The sequence below is a fragment of the Puma concolor genome, chromosome E1 (assembly GCF_028749965.1).
Source record: "Puma concolor isolate L17-30 chromosome E1, mPumCon1.1.hap2, whole genome shotgun sequence".
Taxonomy (NCBI): Eukaryota; Metazoa; Chordata; class Mammalia; order Carnivora; family Felidae; genus Puma; species Puma concolor.
Window position 1 is genome coordinate 5,368,059 of NC_141680.1, and position 21,353 is coordinate 5,389,411.

At 48.7% G+C, this 21,353-nt stretch overlaps 1 protein-coding gene across 2 annotated transcripts in view; it reads left to right on the forward strand.

The window, feature by feature from the left end:
* The window catches only part of ADPRM (ADP-ribose/CDP-alcohol diphosphatase, manganese dependent), a 293,493-nt gene that overhangs the window by 144,004 nt on the left and 128,136 nt on the right, over window positions 1–21,353 (forward strand). Inside the window, exon 4 of one of the 2 annotated variants that reach the window (XR_015243850.1) lies at window positions 12–115. Coding sequence is in view for 1 of the 2 variants with exons in the window: in XM_086686037.1 (XP_086542163.1) it covers window positions 12–31 (20 nt within the window). In the remaining variant the exon portion in view is untranslated. Of the gene's footprint in view, window positions 1–11; window positions 831–21,353 lie in introns of those variants that run through there. The other variant, XM_086686037.1, reaches the window with a different exon arrangement.

Genomic DNA, 21,353 nt, shown 5'->3' on the forward strand with positions numbered 1-21,353 from the left:
TTCTTTTTCAGGCCATTGTCACCAAATATGAAAACTACATCTTACAAGGTGAGCGTTCTCAGAACTGCTTGGTGACGTCAGCTTGAATTGTTGCCCAGGCTGTATGGACACTCAGGTAATGATCGCGTCTCATAGCTAGAATATCAGGTGCGTGGAGGAGTCACTGAGGTGGGTCCTCCTTTTTATGAAACAGATCACACGCGGTGGGGTTCACCCTGGGAGGACTTTTCAGAATATCCCAAGGATCCCAAGGGTCTCTGTTGGGAGATCCTTAAAATGGTCTTCGTGAGGATGCATAATTCTGTAACAAAAAGATTCCAGTTGGGTTTTCCATGATGGAAAACACCTCTTTCTAGCCATATGGACGTTGTTATAATGGTACAGTCGCTCAACAGGTTCCAGTCCAGTATACCCACCAGTGACAAGTATTTGGGGTCTCGTGACAGTTGTGGGGGAAATTTAGGGGTGGTGGCAGTGTATCCATGTTGGGTCTCAGAATAAAGGGACTAGAGTTCTAATGCCAGTTCTCTTGTCACTGGCTTACGAGCCTTTGTCCATGCTTTCCCTCATTAAGCCTCAGTTTCTCCATCTGTGAAGTAGGTGGGATTCCAAAAGGCTGAGCTCCTGCCCAGAGCTGGTGGTGTAGACATCGCCGTTAGTAAAACACAGAAACGCTTCTGTAAGACTGGGGGTTATCTACCACCCAAAGCCCTCCAGCCCACGGCCTGCCCACTGCTCTGCTGTGGGTTCCCTCACCTGGATCTCCCCATCATGCGTCCAGTAAGGTTTAATATCCGGTCCAGTGGGGCCTCCTGACATGGCACATCATTGTCAGGGTCTTGTCTTTTCTTTTTTCTTTTCTTTTCTTTTTTCTTTTCTTTTCTTTTCTTTTCTTTTCTTTTCTTTTCTTTTCTTTTCTTTTCTTTTCTTTTCTCTTTTCTCTTTTCCTTTCCTTTCCTTTCCTTTCCTTCCCTTTCCTTTCCTCTTTTCTTTTTTCTTTTGAGTCCTCTGTACCTCTGATGTGCCCATGGCTAAATAACTCAGGTATTCTTTCTGACGATAGCCATCTACTCAGGGAAGGGCATTACCCATGTTATGCATTAGTGGCTGTTTGCATTTCCAACGAACAAAAAGAAAAGTGATTTTCAGAGTTTCCCATCTGTCTCCTTGGTTTGAGCCAGCTTGGGTCGAGCATCGATTTCTGGCTGTGTCTATTGATACATGTGGCTGTACTTGAACTTCATAAATAGAAGAACATCCCATTAATGGCAGAGTCTGGATGATTCAAGCAAGGATTACACTGGAGATGACCTTGGCTTTGGGGATAATTAGGTTTAATTATGCAAATACATTTTGAATGCTAAAAGCAGATAGATTAAATTGTTTTCAAGCATCCAAGCTGCTCTTGAGACAGTGGCCATCGAAGTGATTATTATTATAGCTGGACGGTCCCTTCAGGCCATCCTTCATCCATGGAAAGGGCAGCAATAACACTGCATTTCTTTTCGAAGATCCTGTTGGCAACCCTGTCTGTTAATTGCAAATTACTGAAGACTCACGATATGTTTTCTCTCTAATCCAGAAGCGATTTTAAATATCTTTGAATGCCTAAGACATATTTTCTTTCATTCATTCATTCATTCATTCATTCATTCATTCAAAAAATAGTTACTAAGGCTTTACTCTTGTGCCACGCATCTGGCTCAACTGGTGGACTAAAGGCATAAAACCCTCTTGGGGCGTCTGGGTGGCTCAGTCGGTTAAGCGTCCGACTTCGGCTCAGGTCATGATCTCGCGGTCTGTGGGTTCGAGCCCCGCGTCGGGCTCTGTGCTGACAGCTCGGAGCCTGGAGCCTGCTTCAGATTCTGTGTCTCCCCCTCTCTCTGCCTCTCCCCAACTTGCGCTTGCTCTCTCTCTTTCTGTCAAAAATAAAAAACTTAAAAAATTTTTAAGCCCTCTTTACTAAGGGAGCTTCCGTCTAGCAGGGAAATAGACACACTAACGAGAAATATGATGCACGAAACAAGCTGTTTTAATGGACACTTTTGGGTCATTTCTCCTGGTCTGTTACATTTCCATTCTTCGGGAAACACCCACTTAGCATGATCTCACTGGTTCCCCTCGTGTCTCTTGGCTGCTCCTTCTCAGTCTGCTCTGGGCGTTTCTTTTCCTCCCCCCCAGACAATTAGAAGCTGGAGACCCCGGCACCTGCTCTAAGCGCCTTTCCCTCCTCATGCTCCGCGCTCTCCCCAGACCATCGCTTTTGCTTCTGTTGTTCTAATTACCGCCTCTCTGCCAGTTGTTTAAGGACAGCCGTCTCTTCTGGACCCATTCATCCAACAGCTGGTGGCCATCCCCAGTTGGGTATCTCAAACTCAACATGTCCCAAACAGAATTCAGCGTTCTCTGAGCTGCGCCCACCCCAACCTGCGTCTGTCCCGATGTCCGCCGCGTTTTATAAATGGCATTACTGTCCACCGTGAACCTGACAATCACCTGGCATGCCTCTCCCTTGTACCTCATGTCCTGTAAGTCAAGTTTTGTTATTCCTACTCTTCCGTTACCTCCCAAGCATTTCCCCAGTCCCACAGTCACCAGCCTCAATCAGTCCTCACCTTCTCTTACGTGGATGGGGTAACTTTTTGGTGTCTCCAGCATCACGGTCACACCTCTGCAGGGCAGACGTGGCGATCTGTGATGATAAAAGTTTGGGATCCAATTAGGTCTATAATGGCTGCCATTCGAGGTCTGCTGAGCCTAGGAGTCACCCACCCCATCTCCTGGAACCCTCATTTGTATCATGAGATCCTGCACTTTGCGTACCTGGCCCCCAGCCGGGGTTAGGGGTGAACGCTCTGACCCTAGCTGGCTCTGTTGAATTCTTTCTCCAGGGATTGGAACTAACCAGGAGCCCTTGGTGACTCTCTGTAGGGCTAGGACTCTAATCTATAACCTGAGGGCTGTAAGGTGGCTGTCGTCTGGCCTGATTTTGGAGAAACAGAGAAAGCAAACCATGGGCTGTTAACTGCAGGGTCACTCCTTTTAGGGGACAGTCGGGGCCTACCGGGCACATCACCGCAGTCGTGCAGACCTGGTGACTGCTGATTGACTGCTTTGAGGTTCCATTTCTGGGAGAGCTGAGATTGTAATTAAGTCAAGCCTCGGTTTGGCGACGTGGCCTTAGCCTAAGCGATGCCATTTTGCGCCTGTTGTCTGGAGAGTGCATCACCCTCTCAAGCTGCCTTGAACCCATTTCTGTTCCTCCAGCCACATGGTTTTAGGTCACACCGTGACATTGTCATGTTAATGCTCCCCACCCCCAAACTCCCCTTGACTTTAGGACACAGCCCCAACTCCTGGGCCAGCCCAAAGGCTCGCAGCCGCCTTCTGGCCTCATTCCCCTTTGCTCCCCCTGCTCCAGTCACTCCAGAAAACCTCCAGTTCTTGGGCGTGTGCCTTCCTCTCTTGTGTCCCTACCCCGCCACGCTCCTTCCTGGAGTGCCCCCTGGTCGCCTCCCCACCTGCTAGCGCTGTGTCCTTGCTTCAGGCCTCACGGCGACTGCTGGCTTCTCAGGAAGCCAGCTGTCTGACCTTCTGGGCTCAGCCTCTGCCCCCCCGCAGGTGCATGAACCACTTCCTACAGCCTCCCTCCCCTACCGCACGTCAGCTCTGAGGCAGGGGCCACGTCCACTGCATCCAGTCAGTCATCTAGCTGTATTTTCCATCACCAGTGCGAGGTCCGGCACGTGGACGGGACTCAGTAAATGTCTGTGAATGAACTGGTGGCTGGTGGGACTCTGGAGAAGAGCTAAGTCTGCAGGGATAGCCGGGAGAGGTTTTGCACAGGAGCTCGTGTCTCAGGTGAGCTTGGAAGGATGCCCCCGGGAGGATCTCATCTAATGCACTCACTCCTTAAGAATTTAGGAACAGGCCAGGCACCTGGGTGGCTTAGTCGGTTGAGCTTCCGACTTTGGCTCAGGTCATGATCTCTTAGGCTGTGAGTTCAAGCCCCGCATCTGGCTCTGTGCTGACAGCTCAGAGCCTGGAGCCTGCTTCCAATTCTGTCTCCCTCTCTCTCTGTCCCTCCCCCACTCGGGCTCTGTCTCTCGCTCTCTCTCTCTCAAAAATAAATAAACATTTAAAAAAAGACTTTAGGGACAAAGGGGCACCTTCATAGCTCAGTACGTTAAGCATCTAACTCGGTTTCAGCTCAGGTCATGATCTCATGGTTCATGGAATCAAGCCCCGTGTTGGGCTCTGTGCTGACAGAGCACTCTCTCTGTCTCTCTTCTCTCTCAAAATAAATAAATAAACATTAAAAAAAGGATTTAAGGGCATGGGTGGGACTCTTGGGGACAGGCCTGGATTTTCAAGTCAGATGCTCCTAAAACTGAGGGACTCTCCCTAGAAGGGCTAGCACGAAGATTTGAAATAGCAAATATAGAGTGACTGGCATTACTTTGCAATAAGTGAAAATAACTTGGGTTTATTTTCTTCTTTTTAGATCAAAGCATTCTGCAACGCTAGGGGGGTCTTGCATAAATCATCTTAACTCTCTAAACCTCATTTTCCTGATCTGCAAGTGATTCATACTTAATGATTGATTATTGTAATCATCAGAACTTGGGGGCCACAGTGAGGTGGCCCCTTCCGTCAAGAATCAGGGCAGCCATTGTTTGCCTTTGAGAGTTAAACTGTGCTGGATGCAAAGTCACCAGAAATATACAGAACGGTTCCCAGACCAGCAACATCTGAATGTAACTTGGCTGAATACATTAACATGTTTAAAAAGAGAACGTCAATCACCGAATGGAGGAACGGAAAATGTTGTCACACAGGCAAATGGGGGTTCAGCCAGCAGAAGTGCCACATTTCTGCTTCTAAAGATAAGGCCATCCCTAGAGTGCGTAAATGTCCTGAAGATGCCAATCATCTCCTCCCCGATCCCCGATGCCTTCTTAAAGATGCTGCCCAACCTGCAGCCCCAGATGTGGCAGGCCTTTGTAGTGAATGCGCTTACTCCCAGCCCCCTCCACGCCGACCATGACTGATAGAGTCAGGAGTAAACACCAGATTAGAGCTGAGCTTATCATTTTCCCTGCTGCCCTGACCATATGGAGCAGGGATGGGGAGACTGAATCACTTGGCTGTGGGGAGCACCAAACTGGAAGTTTGGAAGGTCACTGGGACAGAGGCCACACTCTTGGGATGGCCGTGCTGAAGCCTCCCGCAAACAGAGGATGAAGCAAAGATATGCCTGGCAAAAGAGAATAAATATGATGCATGGAAAAGTGGAGAGGGCTGGGGCAGAGAGAGAGACAGAGACAGAGACAGAGAGAGACCTACTGATTTTTCTGGTTCTGCGAGCCTACCTCTGCTTCTAAATAGCCTTCCTTTTTAACCTAGCCTCAGTGGGCAGGGATAGGTCCGTGCAACTAAACCATCCTAACTGAGATGGAATTTTACCCAGAAGACTTGGCCATTTTCATTTGCTTTGGCAAGGTCATCCTGCTGTGGGTGAGATGAACGAATCAGGCTATCTCAGGTGGACATGGTCAGGCAGGGATTTGAGCCTCTTTCTGCTTGTAAGATTCATGGCCTTCCACTGCTCTCCTGCACCACGAAAGCTAGCACCTCGTTGCATAATGCGCCATATTGGTTTTCATGCGCCATATTGATTTTCTGTGGCTGCCGGGAAAAAAATTAACACAGACTTAGTGGCCTAAATCAGTATACATTTTTTCCTTGCAATTCTGTAGGTGGGAAGTCCGACCTTGGTCTCACTGCCGTGAAATCAAGAGGTCAGCTGGATTGCATTCCTTCTGGTGGTTCCAGAGGGAAATCCACTTCCTTGTCCTTTTCCATTATCTCTCCCTGTCCACATTCTTTGTCACATGGCCCCCTCCTCCATCTTCAGACCAGCAGCACAGTCGCTTTCTGCTCCCGCTCTGCTCTCACACCTCTTTTTCTGACTCTGGCCAGCTGTCACTCTTAGTCCTCTGCTGATTACATTGGGCCACCTGGATCAGTCGGGCTACTGTCCTCATCTTAAGGCCGGCTGGCTAGCAACCTCAATTCCATCTGTCACCTTAACTCCCCTTTTCCATGTAACCCTAACAATTCACAGGTTCTAGGGATTAGGGCACGGACATCACTGGGGGGCCCATCATTCTGCCCACCTGATGTAGCTTGACCGAAAAGAGGGAGAGTGGACGAAATATTGACGTACAGCATTCTTTAAACATTCATGTGGCTTAGGAAAATTCAGGGTTAAATCAGTAAACTTGGAAGTTTCCCTTCTCTGTTTGGTACCTTAAGACCTAAATGCATACCTCAGTGGTGGAAGGAAATGGACTTTCCAGTCATCCGGGGCTGAGCTCCATCTTTCGATGTCTAGGACTTGGGTACATATTTCACTCCTGTTCCCCGCAGTCTCCTCCTCCAGAGAATGCAGATGATAATAGTATTGTTTGGGGGATTAAATGAAATCAAATGTTTTTTTCCAAAAACTTGATCCACACCTGTTTTCTTCTCTTTCCCTTCTTCTTTCCTTCCCTATCATGGCCCGGAAACACAAACTGAATATCCTAGGAATTCTTCTAAGAGAGGGAGCTCTCAGTGAGTCTTGGCTGCAGAAGTGACCTGGTGCCAGGCATCTGAAAGAAGCATTGTGCCGTGATGGCAACCCATAAGCTTCTCTTGCTTCTCCCTCCGGCCCCTCTCACCACCATTTATTGGGTCTTTTTATCTCTGGGAGTGTCAACTCCCCCAGCGTTTCTTTCTGTCTTTCTTTTCTTGCAACCTAAAATGACAAGGGTCAGAGAGCCAAGTATGGGGTATGTTTGGGGTCACCACGCCAGAGCTGTCAGGACAGATCTTCAGGGCCTGAGGGATGGGGGGTATTGGAGAATTCCCAATGGACTGCTTCCTGGCCCTGACCTAGAACAAGCTTTGTCCCTGTCCCTTTGAGCAGCTTATTATTTCTTTGAAGGATTTGCTGTCTACAAGCGTGGGTAACCTCTGTGCCTGGCTATAACTATAGTCATGGGCTTCTCATGGGGACAGTTTTTTTCTTTCACGTTTGGAGGAACTTGGAAGCTTTTGACCTCATCACCCTAGTCATTCAGGATGGAGTTAAGCGAAGGAGGTGCTATGCCGGTTTATAGTAGGAAGACTCAACCTGGCTGGATTTAAAGGATGCCCTTATGGAAATGCCACCAGTTCAGATATCAGAGACTCTGGACAAAAACATTCTAGAAAGTTACTCTTGTTTGAGCTGAAAAAGCAGTCTGCTAATTGGGAAGTTTGGTCCTTTTCAAACCTTCCTTTCCTTTTCCAGTTTTAGACACAGTTACCCATGTAGCCTCAATGGCAGCTCACAAAACATCACCACTCACATTTGCACTTTTTTTTTGGACTCTTGAGTTCTGGGTGGAATCTCAGATTCAGACAGGCCAGTGTGGAAATCCCAGCTTTCCTGAAACTAGGAAAAGTTGTGTCAGCTTCCATTCTCTCATCTGTAACACGGGAGCACTAAATGCTACTTCATGGGATTGCCATGCCAATTGGAAGCCCCTCGCATAGACCCAAACCCTTATGAAGCATTTGGGAGTTCAGACTCATCCTTCCTTTGTGGGTCCTTTGCACCCAACGGTTATATGTGCTTTAATTCAAACGAGCTCTGTGTCTTAAGAGCCTAACATTCCAGAATGGAAAATCCTTCGTGGACAGAGACAGTCCCCACCTGTCCCTCCATGATCCTTCCTCGAGTAGAGCAGACACCTGCCTTTCCAGATTTGCAAATGAAGGAAGTAAGACTGCCCTTTGGGAGTGAAGCTGTGGGCTAACACAGTGGATCCCAGAAAAGATATGCAAAGTCAGCTGAAGGAGAGGCACAGTTCCCAGGTGGACAAGCCTCCATGGTCGCCAGATGAATGCATTACCATAAAGAAAGGATGTATCCATCAACGGAAGGACTGGTTCTCACTGAAGGTGAAAAGAAATGAAAGCACCAGATGATGGCAGGGTCCAGCCTACGAAGAGGGAGTCTGGAAGAGTGCTGGTTCCACGCGGGCCGACAGTGGAGCCCACACACTTTAAATATCCCTGGTCCCATTGGCAGGGCCAGCCCTCTTGTGAAATGGAAACGTCCGGCTATCTCAGCTGGATGCCTTAAGCAGCAGATTATTAAATTCCCCTTGTTCTGATTCCAGGCTCTCCAGAAACTTTCAGGTTGTGATTTGGCTCCTTTGGGAGTTTACCTGTGAGGTGAGGATGAACTAAGTCCACGAAATTGAAGTTTTTAGGTCTTCAATGTCAATCATTTCTTACCAGGAATGAAGGAATTGGCATTTGGGTTTTATACATCAGTGTTCTGTGCTAGGTTTGAGTGTCTCTGCTGAGCGATGAGTCCCTCTTCCGATTGTTGTATCCCAGGATCAGAGATCAGACTCAGGTTGGTGGTAAATTCCCCAAGGTAAGTAACACCTGTTTATGAGACATCGTGGAAGACAGGCTGCTGGCCTTTCCTCTTGGTGACGACCATCTGGCATTTCAGAAGAGACAGCATTTCAAAATTTGACACTAACCACACTCCCCATCTCACTCCATGACAGCTCACGGTGGCAAGTGTTATGTGGTGGAAAGATTCTGGGATTTGGAGTCAGACACTCCTGGGTTTGATTCCATCCCTGTTGGTTTCTGTCTGTGGGACCTCGGGCACGTAATTTAACATTTCTGAGCACCAGCTTCCCCATGTGTAAAATGGGACACCTCACAGGGCTGTTGCAAAGATTGTTGACAAGACTCAACAAATGTAGGGGCGCCTGGGTGGCTCAGTCGGCTGAGCGTCCGACTTCAGCTCAGGTCACGATCTCACAGTTCGCGGGTTCAAGCCCCATGTTGGGCTCTGTGCCGACAGCTCAGAACCTGGAGCCTGCTTCGGATTCTGTGTCTCCCTCTCTCTCTGCCCCTCCCCTGCTCATACTCTGTCTCTCTCTGTCTCAAAAATAAACATTAAAAAAAAATTTTTAAAAAGCTCCATAAATGTAGTTCTGATTGTCATGTGCATCTACAGGGACTCGCCAGATGGGGATGATGATTGAGTATCGATCTTCCATTCTACCATAGACCAAGCGTCTATTTTGTGCATAATCGAGTCCAGTCTAAGACTGTTCCTTGCATCCCCTTGGCCCATTCCAGCTTCGGAAGTCAGCAGTGGGGGATGACCTGAACCCTTTCCCACGTTCTGCACAGTCTTGAACTCCCACAGAATGTGCAGTCTTAAGAGTAGATTCAAAGAAGCTTTGCCCATGGCCTATTGTTGAGTCCCTGAGGGTCTCAAGAGATGGCTTCCAGCAAAGCGAGTTTGCCTTTAAGGGTCTGAGCATGTGTGTGTATGCCCATGTGTTGATCGTCCTGGAAGAAATTGTGGCTTCCTTCCTGGTGCCATTCAATCAGAATTTGGCGACCGGTTTATTGAATGAGCTAGACTCAAGCAGAAAACAGCTTCCCTCTTTCTCACGTCTTTCCACTTTTACCTGCTCTCTGCCCCTGGATAACACTTCGGGTCAGTGCCATAGCTTTCTGGTCACTCTTAGACAGCAGTAAGGACAAAAAAAAGTTATTTGGTTAGTTTCAGGTCATAGAAAACCCAGTCTAGGCTAATACATAAACGCCAGACTTTCCTTCCATCACTTTGACCTATTTCGGGTCCAGAAATCAGCACTGGGGGAAAGCCTTGTGATCGCTCCATCTCTCATTCCCGCCTCACCTCCACCGACCCCCAAGCAGGCAATGTAGGAGCTTCCAGTATGGGAGCCAGAGGCAGGGAGGAGAGGAAGAACAGAATAGGTCTCTCGGGACTGTTGCAACAGGATGTTTTAAGTGTGCACAGATGGTGTTCTCCCCGTGGCACTTTGTAGAGTTCCTCAGCAATCCCCCCCTCACTGCAGCCCCCTAAAGCTGGTGAAGCCACCACAGCCGGCTGCTTATGAATCACTTCTGTCTACACGTTTCTGTGCCTGATGGCACTCCCCCTAACCCAACCCATCTGCTGAGATCACCACCCCAGCCAGAAAGCCCTCATGGCTGAGCTTCTTTTCTTTCTTTTCATTTAAAAACAAAAATTTGCTTATACCCTGATTATAAAACCGTACACCTGACAACAGGATATTTCTAAAAATAATGGAGCAGAAGATAGTTAGATTTCTGCAACCTACAACCTAAATAGATGAACGAAGACATAGATTGTGGGCCATTCATACGCCGGAGGACACTCCACCGTAAAAACGAGTGAGCAATTGATATACACAAGCAACAAGCCACACAGATGAATCTAAAAATAATTATGCTGAGGGAAAGAAGGCAGACAAAATAAAGAGAGTGCATACTGTATGATTCCGTTTATATAAAATACTTGAAAAGACAAACCAATTCATAGTGACAGAAAGCAGATCAGTGATTGCCTTTCCTTCTGTAGGGAAGTCGGGAGGGTGGGAGGGATGGCTTCCAAAGGAGCAGAAGGGGGTGATGGACACGTTCATTATCTTGAGTGTGGAGGCGATGGGGTGCCTGGGTGGCTCAGTAGGTTGGGCGTCCGACTTCAGCTCAGGTCACGATCTTGTGGTTTGTGGGTTCTGGCCCTGCGTGGGGCTCTGGGCTGACAGCTCGGAGCCTGGAGCCTGCTTCGGATTCTGTGTCTCCTTCTTTCTCTGCCCCTCCCCTGCGCACGCTCTGTCTCTCTCTCTCTCTCTCTCTCAGAAATAAACATTTAAATTTTTTTTTTTTTTAAGAGAAGGTTCATGGCTATCTCCCTCCTCCAGGCTTCCATTTGGACCACTCACTGGTCACAGGCTCTCTATCTCACCCTCAATGGATGGGCCCTCTTTATTGGGCCATAGCCTCTTTTTTTTTAATTTTTTAAAATTTTGTACGTATTTTTTATTTTTTGGAGGGAGAAGTGCATGCAAGAGGGAGAGAGAGAATCCCAAGCATCCCCGATATGGGGTCCTATCTCATGAACCTCAAGATCGTGACCTGAGCAGAAGTCAAGAATCAGATGCTCAACCCACTGAGCCACCCAGGGTGCCCCACTAGCCTCTTGACTGTAGACTCTTTCAGCCAAAAGCCCCGCTCTTGGCCAGCCTTCAGGACCAGCTTGTATCTGGTGTCCTGCGTAGTTCTTCCAAAGCCTGTGCCCTTTGTCTGTCTTAGGGTGGTAGCTGCTGTGAAGGCTCTTCCTCCTTGGTCTGGCCCATGTGTGGAGAGCAGCTCACCCAGAATATCAATGCCTCTCTTCAGAGACCCCATCACTTCTTATCCCCTCACCCTCGACAAGTGAACCTTGACTTCGTCCTGCAGAGCTTGGAGAAGACTGATGGGCTGACAGAAGCACGAGTAGATCTGAGCAGTGCCTTTGCTGGGGCCGCACGTGTGGCCCAGCACCTCAGCGTGGGTCTACTTGGCACCCACTGTTTGCGTCTTTGGGGCCTCAGCTGGAACTCTGAGACAGGAAAAGTCTCGTGTTAATAACCCCCCATAGTTTGCTTTGCTTCATTAAGGTACAAAGAGATGAATTTCCCCCCCAACATACTTTTCGAGGCCTATTTATCAAGAGAGTCGGCAAGGAGCCTCTCCGAGCACCAAGGCCCTAAGCAGGGATGTGTCCCTCCTCCCCCTGGAAGACGCTTGACGTGCCTTTTGGAAGACGCATGCGTCCCCTTCATTGCTTTAAGGACGCCTGACAGTGGTCACAGATATGAATGCCATCTGTTTCCTGTTCTGGAGAAGGGAAAAATATGACAAATACCACGAAGACCCACACGTGCCAGGCACTGTATCCAGGACCGATACCGCAGGGGTGATAGATGAGTGACCTCTGCCAGAGCGGATCCCATGGTCTCAGGCCGCGGGGCAGGAAGTAACCTGGAGAAGGAGGTGGGATGTGAACCAAGGCCAAAGGACCGCACGGCTCGCTTTCAGAGACATTCCATGGGAAGGCGTCGGGGTGAGCCTTTCCAGGGTAGCTGGGAACGCTCCTGTGCCAAGATCCTCCCGTCACAGAGGCCACAGCATGAGGAAGATTCGGGCACATTCCCTTTCCTTCCGCCACGCCACATCCAGGGTTAAAAGTCAGTGACACGAGCGGAATCTTCTTTCCTTCTGTTCTTGCGGCCAGGCTGCTGGCCAGCGAGAGCCCTCTTTAGGATTTAGAGTTACACAGGATGACGGAGGAGAAAATTCAATATTTTTTTTTTTCAACGTTTATTTATTTTTGGGACAGAGAGAGACAGAGCATGAACGGGGGAGGGGCAGAGAGAGAGGGAGACACAGAATCGGAAACAGGCTGCAGGCTCCGAGCCATCAGCCCAGAGCCTGACGCGGGGCTCGAACTCCCGGACCGCGAGAACGTGAGATCGTGACCTGCGCTGAAATCAACAGTCAGACGCTTAACCACCTGAGCCACCCAGGCGCCTCACGAGTAAAGTTTTAAATGGGGTTGGGCCAAACGTTAACAACGAAAAGTGCCCCAAAGCCCACAGAATTGGACCCAGATCTCGTGAGGAGTAAAAGAGGAAAACCACGGAGAGTGTTAAGTGCCCTGTATCAACTCATTCAATCGTCACAACAGCCCCGCCAGGCAGGTGTTGTTATTAACAGCCTCCTTTGCTCCCACCAGGGCAGTAAGACACAGAGAGGTTGAGTAACTTGCCCAGCGCCACGCAGCTTGAACCTTGACTCCAGAAAAAGTGCTCCCGTCCGTCGCCGACCTGTCTATTCTGCAACTGCACGGAGTGACCCGTCACCCATTCGAGGTCAGAGGCTCTCCCAGGTTCTGGAGAGAATCCCGGGAGCCCTGGACAGAGGCAGCCGGGGCCAGACCGTGCAGGATCACGCTGTGGACCGCGATTCTATTCCGAGTTAAGGCAAGCCACCGGTGTCTAAATGAATCATTGCTACTTGCACGCTTCCGTAGCCAGCACCCTGGCTGTGCCTGCGTTTAGCACGCGAGAGCTGCCTGTTTGCACGCCCGTCTCTCCTGCAGACTGGGAATGCGTTACAGCCGGGACCACCTCTCAGCCATTTTTATGCCTTCTTCACACTGTCCCAGTTACGCGGCACAGCGCGGGCATATATTAAACATTTAGTGCGTGTTTATTGAATGGAATTAAAGGGGGAACGGATTCTTAATTACCTTCAAAAATTTCATTTTCCCACGGCCCAATTAATTTTAAAGAGACGCAACTATTTCTACGGTATTCATGGCGATGATAATGATGATATTATTAATGGCAGTTCCTATGCGCCGAGCATTTCGTGCGCCAGGCTCTGGGCCAGGTGCTTTAAGTTGACTCTAATAGATCTATCATATAGCAACTGTAAATCCTGTCTGTCCCTAGCATTTGTTTCCACAAGCGAAGACCACCGCCCCCCCCCTCCCCCCGCCCACGCACACCCCCATCCCCACCGAGGGCTCGCAAATCCCAGAGGTGAAGAATATGGCTTCTCAGGAGTGGCCACAAGGTGGCGCTGCGACCCCATCATCATACCTCCATACCTCGCGGAGCGAGAGTGAGCCAGGTGGGCCAACTCTGAGGGGCTGGCCAGATGGCTGGGAGCCTCTTGGTGACCGAGATGGCCCATCTGGGGGCCCAGGCGCTAAGCCCTGTAGTTGGGGGTTCCAGTTTATGCCCACGAGGGGGCCTTTTGAAAAGACCCTCGCGGAGCTGGAGAGCATCTTCTTGGTGACATCTGAAAGGCAGTGGCTTCATTTTCATTCCGTTGAACAGGGAACCGTGGAGCCTCAATTCTTGCCAACACCCCCTCTGCCTTCCTCCCTGTGTTTCAGGTGAGGTTGGGCGGGAGGACAGGAGGGCCATTGGGCCCCACGCTCCTTCAGGCATTTGATGTTACCTCCAAATCAGGCTGTATGTAGGGTCGTTACGTTTCTCCTGGTGTCAGAGCTGTGCTTTTTTGTTCCATGAGCAATACTTCAATTATACCACTATTTTGTACCCCCTTTTTTTTTTAGCATGCCTTCATCTTTTATTCTCTCAGCATCCTCAAAAATTGCCAAGTGCCCCGCGCTCCTCTCTGGATATTTGAAGAGCTTTAGCTGACCTGTTCGTAGCCCCACCCAAACGACTGACTGGTCGTGTTTCCTCTGATCCCACGGCTTTTTGTCCTTACTCCCTTTCCTGGAACCCTTGGGTGGTCCTGAAACAGCCAGATTCACCTCGCCGTAGTGCTTAAGACTCCAGGCTGTTATTCCTGCGTCCTACACTGTGTCCCCTAAGAGACTAAGGGTCCTCCATCTGGGATCTGCAGACACTTGGGCCATCCACAGAGCCCCTCACATTTGCAGCTTTTTACCAACTGCCACAAAACAATAGTAGACCCACGCGTCCACGACACCTCCGTGGCATCCCACCGTAAGTGACTATTACTTGTGCGTCTGGACTCAGGTGGGTTTCTTCCAAGGGCTCTGCTTGTCTTGAACAGGCTTGTTTAAATCTCCGAATACCTGGCTGTTGGCTGATCTAGGTTGGCCTTTTTCCTGGGGCAGCTGGGCTCTGTGGCCCACGTTTCTTGTTTCCCTTCTGGACCACACAGCCAGCCCGGGCCTGTCTTCCTCACGGAAGCAGTGGAAACACCAGATCTGAAGCCCCCAAGTGCAAGCCCATTTCAAGCGTCAGCCTGCTCCACTCCCACTAATGTCCCGCTGACAAAGCAAGGTCCGCACACTAGTTAGCTCAGAGCGAGATGGCGCGGGCAGGTCTTGGCAGGCCACACGGCCAAGGGCATGATGCAGAAACAAGTCAAAACCTGGGGCCATTGCTGCGGTCTACCGAGGACTGTATGCTAGAGTTGTGTGTAGTTTCTGGAAAGATGCTCTAAGGCTCTCACCGTATTTTTCAGTGTGACCCATATCCCCCAGATTTCAAGAACCTCCAATACCCATTCATTCTTGAATGCAGGGTCTACACCTGCTAAATTCTTACATCTTGAAAAAAAAAACCTTTTTTTTTTAATTTTAGAAAGAGAGAGAGTGTGTGTGAGTGGGGGAGAGAGGCATAGTGAGACAGAGAGAGAGAGAGACAGAGAGAGAATTCTAAGTAGGTTCCACGCTGAGTGTGGAGCCTGACACGGGGCTCAATCCCACGACCCTGGGATCATGACCTGAGCTGAAATCAAGAGTCGCACGGTCAACCGAATGAGCCACCCAGGAGCCCCTAATTCTTACGTCTTTAAAGCCACGAAGGAAATCTGGAGCATAGTAGGTACTGAACAAATGTTTGTTGAAGGAATGCGTGAGTGAGTGCATGAATGAATAAGTGCCTTCTGTATGCTGACCCTATGCTAGATTCGGGGGATACGGAATTGAACCAAACGAGGCTTCTACCCACAAGGAGATTTTACTGTATGCACCGTCTGAGAGAGTCTTGGCACAGGGCTTGAAGTCAGGTGGACGGACAGCCCTCAGCCTCAGCCAGAATAAGGTGTGCGTCATTACGAGACCTTAGGGGTGGAGGCCAAGGAAGGATAAGCTTGGGAGGACACAGAATACATGAATACGCTTGACCCCCCTGGGTCCCAGTGTGGGTTATCATATAGAAGCCATACGCTACACGAATAAACAAATATGTGGGCTTAAAAAAATGCAAGCAGAGACCTCATCTTTATTGGTGTCACCAAGGGAATAATGAATTTTCTTAGCAGCTAGCTCTAGGATCCCTCTCAGAGGAGGAAATTGCCTCTGTCCAGGAAAATATCTTGATATGCTGCTCAGGGCAGGAGGTGAGACCCCAAAGGCATGGCTGTCCAATGCAATGAATTGTTTGTTTTCCCCTCACATGGAAGGAGAGAGAAAAAGAGTTAGAAGAGCGTGGGGTAAGGGAGGAGATAAAATCTCGGGCGGTAAATCACAGCTGAGACCCACATAGGAGAAAAGAGTAAGAAAGCCATTTAAAAAAAGTCTCCGGGCCGTTGCAGAAAATGTCCAATAAGTGGTTGTCGGCATGTTGCTGGGACGTGCTCTCTGTTTTGTGACCCCAGCGTTTACGACGGGGTGACAAATGCATCCTGCATTTGGTTTGGCCTGGCCTTGTTGGTTGGCTTTGTCAGTGCTTTTGTAGGAACTGAGAAAAAAGATTGGGTTCGTCATTGGGATCGGTGTGGTCCCAGATACAGCAGGTTTGGAAGCAGGGACCCAGGGAAGGCTTCGGCCACCCAGAGACTGTGGAGCCCGGGACTGGCCCACCACCCTCAGCTGGATGGCGCGTGTGGGCGTTTTGTGTCCGAGAGCCACTCTACGACACTCTCTGCCTGTGTAACTTGGGGCTGGCTTCTACAATTCTCTCCGCCTCTGTTTTCTCTCCTCTAAGCTGGGGATAAGAGTAGTGTCTCCCTGAGGTCCTTGGGAGAGTTTAGTAAGAGAATGAAGTATAGCACCCAGCACGTACACTCATGCATGTCAGCTATCACCGTTATTATTATTATTATTGTTGTTGTTGTTGTTGTTGTTTTTGTTATTTGGCGGTTATATTAGTGGTTTTGTTATTTAGCCCTCTGGGCATTTGACAAGGCGCTGTCCAAGGGTTGATTCTTCCTTCCAACCTGCAGGAGGCGCCATGGCCCCACAGCTCAGCCCCTGGCCTCCCCACCCCACAAAGCCCAACTTGACATTGGAGGAAGGAACCCTGGGTTGCAGTCCACTCAGAAACGCATTTTCCCCACTCAGCACAACAGCGAAATGAGACTGACTTGGTGTGTTTGTTTACACCCCTTGGGAACTTATTTCCCGTTCACTTAATTACCTGAGACTCAGACATTGCTGTGCAAAATTCGCCTCAGATACATTTTGTAAAGTCATCGAGACGCGCTCATTTGGTGCTCTGATTAAAATGTGCAATCTTCCCCAGGCTTCTGCACCTCGTTAAATAATTGCACCTCCAGTGAGAAAGTAAACAGCACACTCTGGGGCACAGAGAACAAGATAAATGAGGTGCACGCCCAGCAGATATTTTACACTCCATCCCCCAGGCCAACAGATGACAGCTGGGTCAAGTGCTGTGCGGATGGATGCTGCCTTTCCGTCGCTTCCGTCTTGCAACCTTGTTGGGGGGAGGCATGATCCAGAAGCAGAACAGAATCCCCTCTGCCTGCCCTTTTCTGCCTCCATGTCTGCGTGGCTTGCACCCAGTCTTGGGGAGAGAATGATCAAAGGGTTGGTTGCACACTGGGAAGCTGGCTCAGCCCCAGCTGTTCTGTACCTGCTACGCACTCAAGGTGCAGGGGTGAGGGGACTGGACACAGACCACACTGCTTAGAGGGCATATGGCGCCCTTGAGAAGTTGCCAACTTTGAGTCAATCCCCGCCTATCTCAGTAATTAGTTATACTGACCTTCGCCATTTCACTTCGTGGGGTTTTTTTTCTTCTTTTTCTTTCATAAAATGAGGAACTTTGACATTGCAGATAGCCCTGGGTGAGGTCCACCTGTGCTATTCGCTTGTATGATGACCTTGAGCAGGTGATTTATAAATACCTCCCCAAGACTCAGTTTTTTCATCTGGAAAAAATGGCTGAGAGTTGACAAGAGAACGAAATCACTTGAGATAATGTGTTTAATGCATGGCACACGTTATCAGGCACAGAGATGGTGCTTGTTGGGACGATAATATGGTGGTTTGGACTGAGTAAAGGTCAGACTTTAGGTTGAATCTTGGTTCTGTCAATTTTTAGCTGTGACCTTGGGCACGTTGCTTTTTTCTGTGGGTCTCTGTTTCCTAATCTGTAAACAGAGGTAACAAATACTTATAAGGCAGGAGGAAGGTGACACTGAATTAAATGAGATGATCTGTATTACATACACATCCACCTGTCTGCATAGAGTAAATGCATCATAAGCACTATGTCATCAAGGTGGTGGTGATGACCAGTGGCATAATGAGCCAGTTCCGAGCTCAGACTTCCAAGGGAAGTCTATCCAAGATGATGTCCCAACCACTGTGGTCTAAGAAGCTGAATGAAACTTGTTCATGAAGGTGTGTGTGGAAAATTATTTTCCCTAGTGTTCTAACTCCAAGGTATGGGAATAGGAATAGCCTAATCCCCAGGCTAACACGGGTCCTTCCTGAATTTTCCTTCTGGTTCCACAGGGCAAGGCAAGGAACTTCAGGAAGTAGAGAAAGAAAGAGGCAGACCATCTGACATTTTCCCAATTTGCTATCCATCTACTCATTCATCTATCTATCCATCCCATCCATCCATCCATCCATCCATCCATCCATCCATCCAACCTTGATCAAGCTCTCACTATGTGCTGTACTGTCCAAGGTACATACTTTCTACTCTTGAAATTTGATACTATCAAATGGCATGGGACCATTTCTCCTTTCCCATGCGTCTACTTGCATCGTCGAGCTGACAGGGAAGATTAGACAGGATGCTGGAAACTTTCCTGTCTAATCCTTCCTCAGTCTGGGGGAGGCATGGTTGTACTGGGGCAAATGAAAAGTGCTGTTCCACTAAAGGGTTGGACACACAAGATCTCCCCTGCCCTTCGCCATCTACCCTGAGGTTGCCTCACATGTAGATAAAAGCAGAGGCAAAGCTATTTGAGAAAGTGAATACTTGAGAATATGAAATTTCCTAGGACAAATTAATTTGGGCATGACTACATCATATGCCCACCCCCACCCCGAGCTACGTAAAGCATAAATCTGACCCTTCAGGAGTTCACATAACTTAGGGTCCAGTAGCCATATTCCTTCTTACCTCAGAACCTTAAACATACTAGTCGTACAACATTAATTCATTCTGTCCTTACCCTTCACAGCACATATCAACAATGTAATGGATTATATATCATCAGTTGCTCAATGTTTGTCTCCCCAGTGGAGTGTAAGCTCCTGGAGGGCAGGGATCATTCATACCACAAATAACTACAGCACACCTACACATGTTCCAGGCACTGTTCTTAGCTCTGTAGATGCATTCTGCCTCATAGAACTTCCATTGTCATTCCAGGGGAGGGAATAAATGGTATTACTGCTGCTTAATATGGTGGTTGGGTGTCATTCAAGAAGGTATCTGAAGGAAGTGAGGGACCGTGTCATCAGGATACCTGGAGGAATGGGGTTTGGGGGAGAGAGAATGGCAACCACAAAGGCCTTGAGGCTGGAGAGTGCTTGGGTTGTTCAAGAAATAGCAGGGGGACCGATGTGGCTGATGCAGAATGGTCCAGTTCTGGAGTGGTGGAAGACGAAATCATAAAGTAGCAGGTGGCCCTGGCCATTACTCTGAGTGAGTTGAGAAGCTATTTTTGAGCAGAATGGTAACACGGCCTGATGAACACTTCAAGGATTCCCCTGGCCGCCATGGGTACAGATTGCCATGGGGGCAAAAAATGGAGGCAGAGAATCATTTCCTGTTGCACAATCCAGGTAAGAGTGCCTTAGATTAGGATGGTGAGAAGTAGATGGTCCACATGTTCCACGGGCAGAATGTTGAGCAGAGTACCGTGCACTAGTTATGAGTCCTGGGGGAGGACCGCAAACACTTCGGCCCTTTGCATCTTAGTTTTGAAGTCACCAGGGAAAACAGCACAGTCCAGTGCTGGGTAGGATGATGCTTTACTTATGTAGAGAAGAGACAGAGCAAGATCAGCTCCAATAGTGTGGATCAGTCTCTCATGGCAAGCAGGTTCCCCCCGACGGCCGTCACAGGGCAACTGGCCCCCACACACCCCTCTAGTGCTGCAGTGGAAGGACCTCAACCTTTCCCCTGTGGAGTCTGAAGTACTACCAGCTGGGGGCATGTGTGAGGGCCATTGACACCCATGCTTAGGCAGAAAATGGAACACTCATTGTGCCCGAAACAGGGAAGGATCTTCCCACATGAGATGATAAGCTGTGTGGACTCTTTAATGTCTTGGTAAGGAAGTGTTCCTGGCCCCAAACCCATTCTTATGCAGCCAAGTGGGGGTGGAAAGATGGTGTGCATGAAACTGCCTTTCCCAATAGTCTACAGGGTTTGTTGTTTGAGTGTTGGGAATGAGGGGGAGGAGGCAAGAATGACTCCAAGGCTTTTAGGTGGGAGATTTGAGGTACCAGTTACTGAAGGTTGTGGAGGGATGTGTGCATGTGCGTGTGCGTGTGTGTGTCTGTGTGTGTGTGTGTGGGCATGCACTCATGGGCATGCATGCATGTGTGCTGGACGGTGAATCAAGAATTGGATTTTGTTCACATAATAGATTTTGAAATGTGTATTAGAAACCTCACTGAGATGCAAAGTGGAGTTCTGCAAAGTTGAGTTTTCTGGAAGTTCGGGGAGAGGTCTAGCTGGAAATAGAAAATTGGAAGCCATCACTGTAAATGAGTTTTAGTCCCAGGAGACTGGATGAGGTCTCTAAATAGGATGACAGATAGATAGAAGAAAGCTGAGAGCTGAGTCTGGGTCCCTCCAAAGTTTAGAAGTCTAGGATATGAGTTGGGACCAGGAAAGAAGACCAAGAAGCAGTCGTCAGTCATGTAGAAGGGAATCTAGAGAATAAAGAAAGCGTTCTGGAGGCAAATCAGGGGAGAGTTTCAGAAAGAAGAGAGGGGCGAAGTTTGTTAAATGTTTCTGGGATTAAGTAAGATGTGGACTGAGAATTGACCATGGGATTCGGCAGCCCAGAAGGTACTGATGATCTGGATAAGAACTGTTTTGGTGGAGCGATGGGGAAATCACTCTGGGAAGATTTGGTTCAAAAGAAAAGGAGCAGAGAAACAGGGTTGGAGCAGGAGGGGGAATGAAGGGTCAGGAAGGCTCTTTTTTTCCCTTATCTGATGGGAATGATCAAGGAGAGAGAGAAAATGTGATGATGTGTGGAAGAGAGTGATTGGCCAATGACTTTGGTGTTGAAAAAGAGAATGAAGATACAGGTTCAAGCAGAGGCATTGGGTGTAGACAGGTGCCTTTTGGTTATTCTATGGTAGTGGGTGGAAAGGCAGAGTATATGGGCCACATGTTCCGAGGCTGGAAGATGTGTTGGTGGGAGCCTGTGGAATTCTCTTCTGATTGCTTCCATCTTCTCAGCTGAGAGTGAGGAACAGGAAAGAGAAGTTATAAAACAATTGCTTAGTTCTCTGATCAGATTTCCTCAGAATTACACCGGGCAGGAGAGTCGATGAATTGAATGAGTCAGGAAATGTGGTAGGATCGCAGATAACATTTGGGACTGTTGAGGTTGGTCGTCATGCATTTGAAGAAAGCCAGTCAGAACACTTGTGTATTTTTCTCCCCCCAAGTTGAATTGCTTGGATGAAGGCTCAGAATGGTTAAGGAAGTGAGATTTAATGGGGGTTG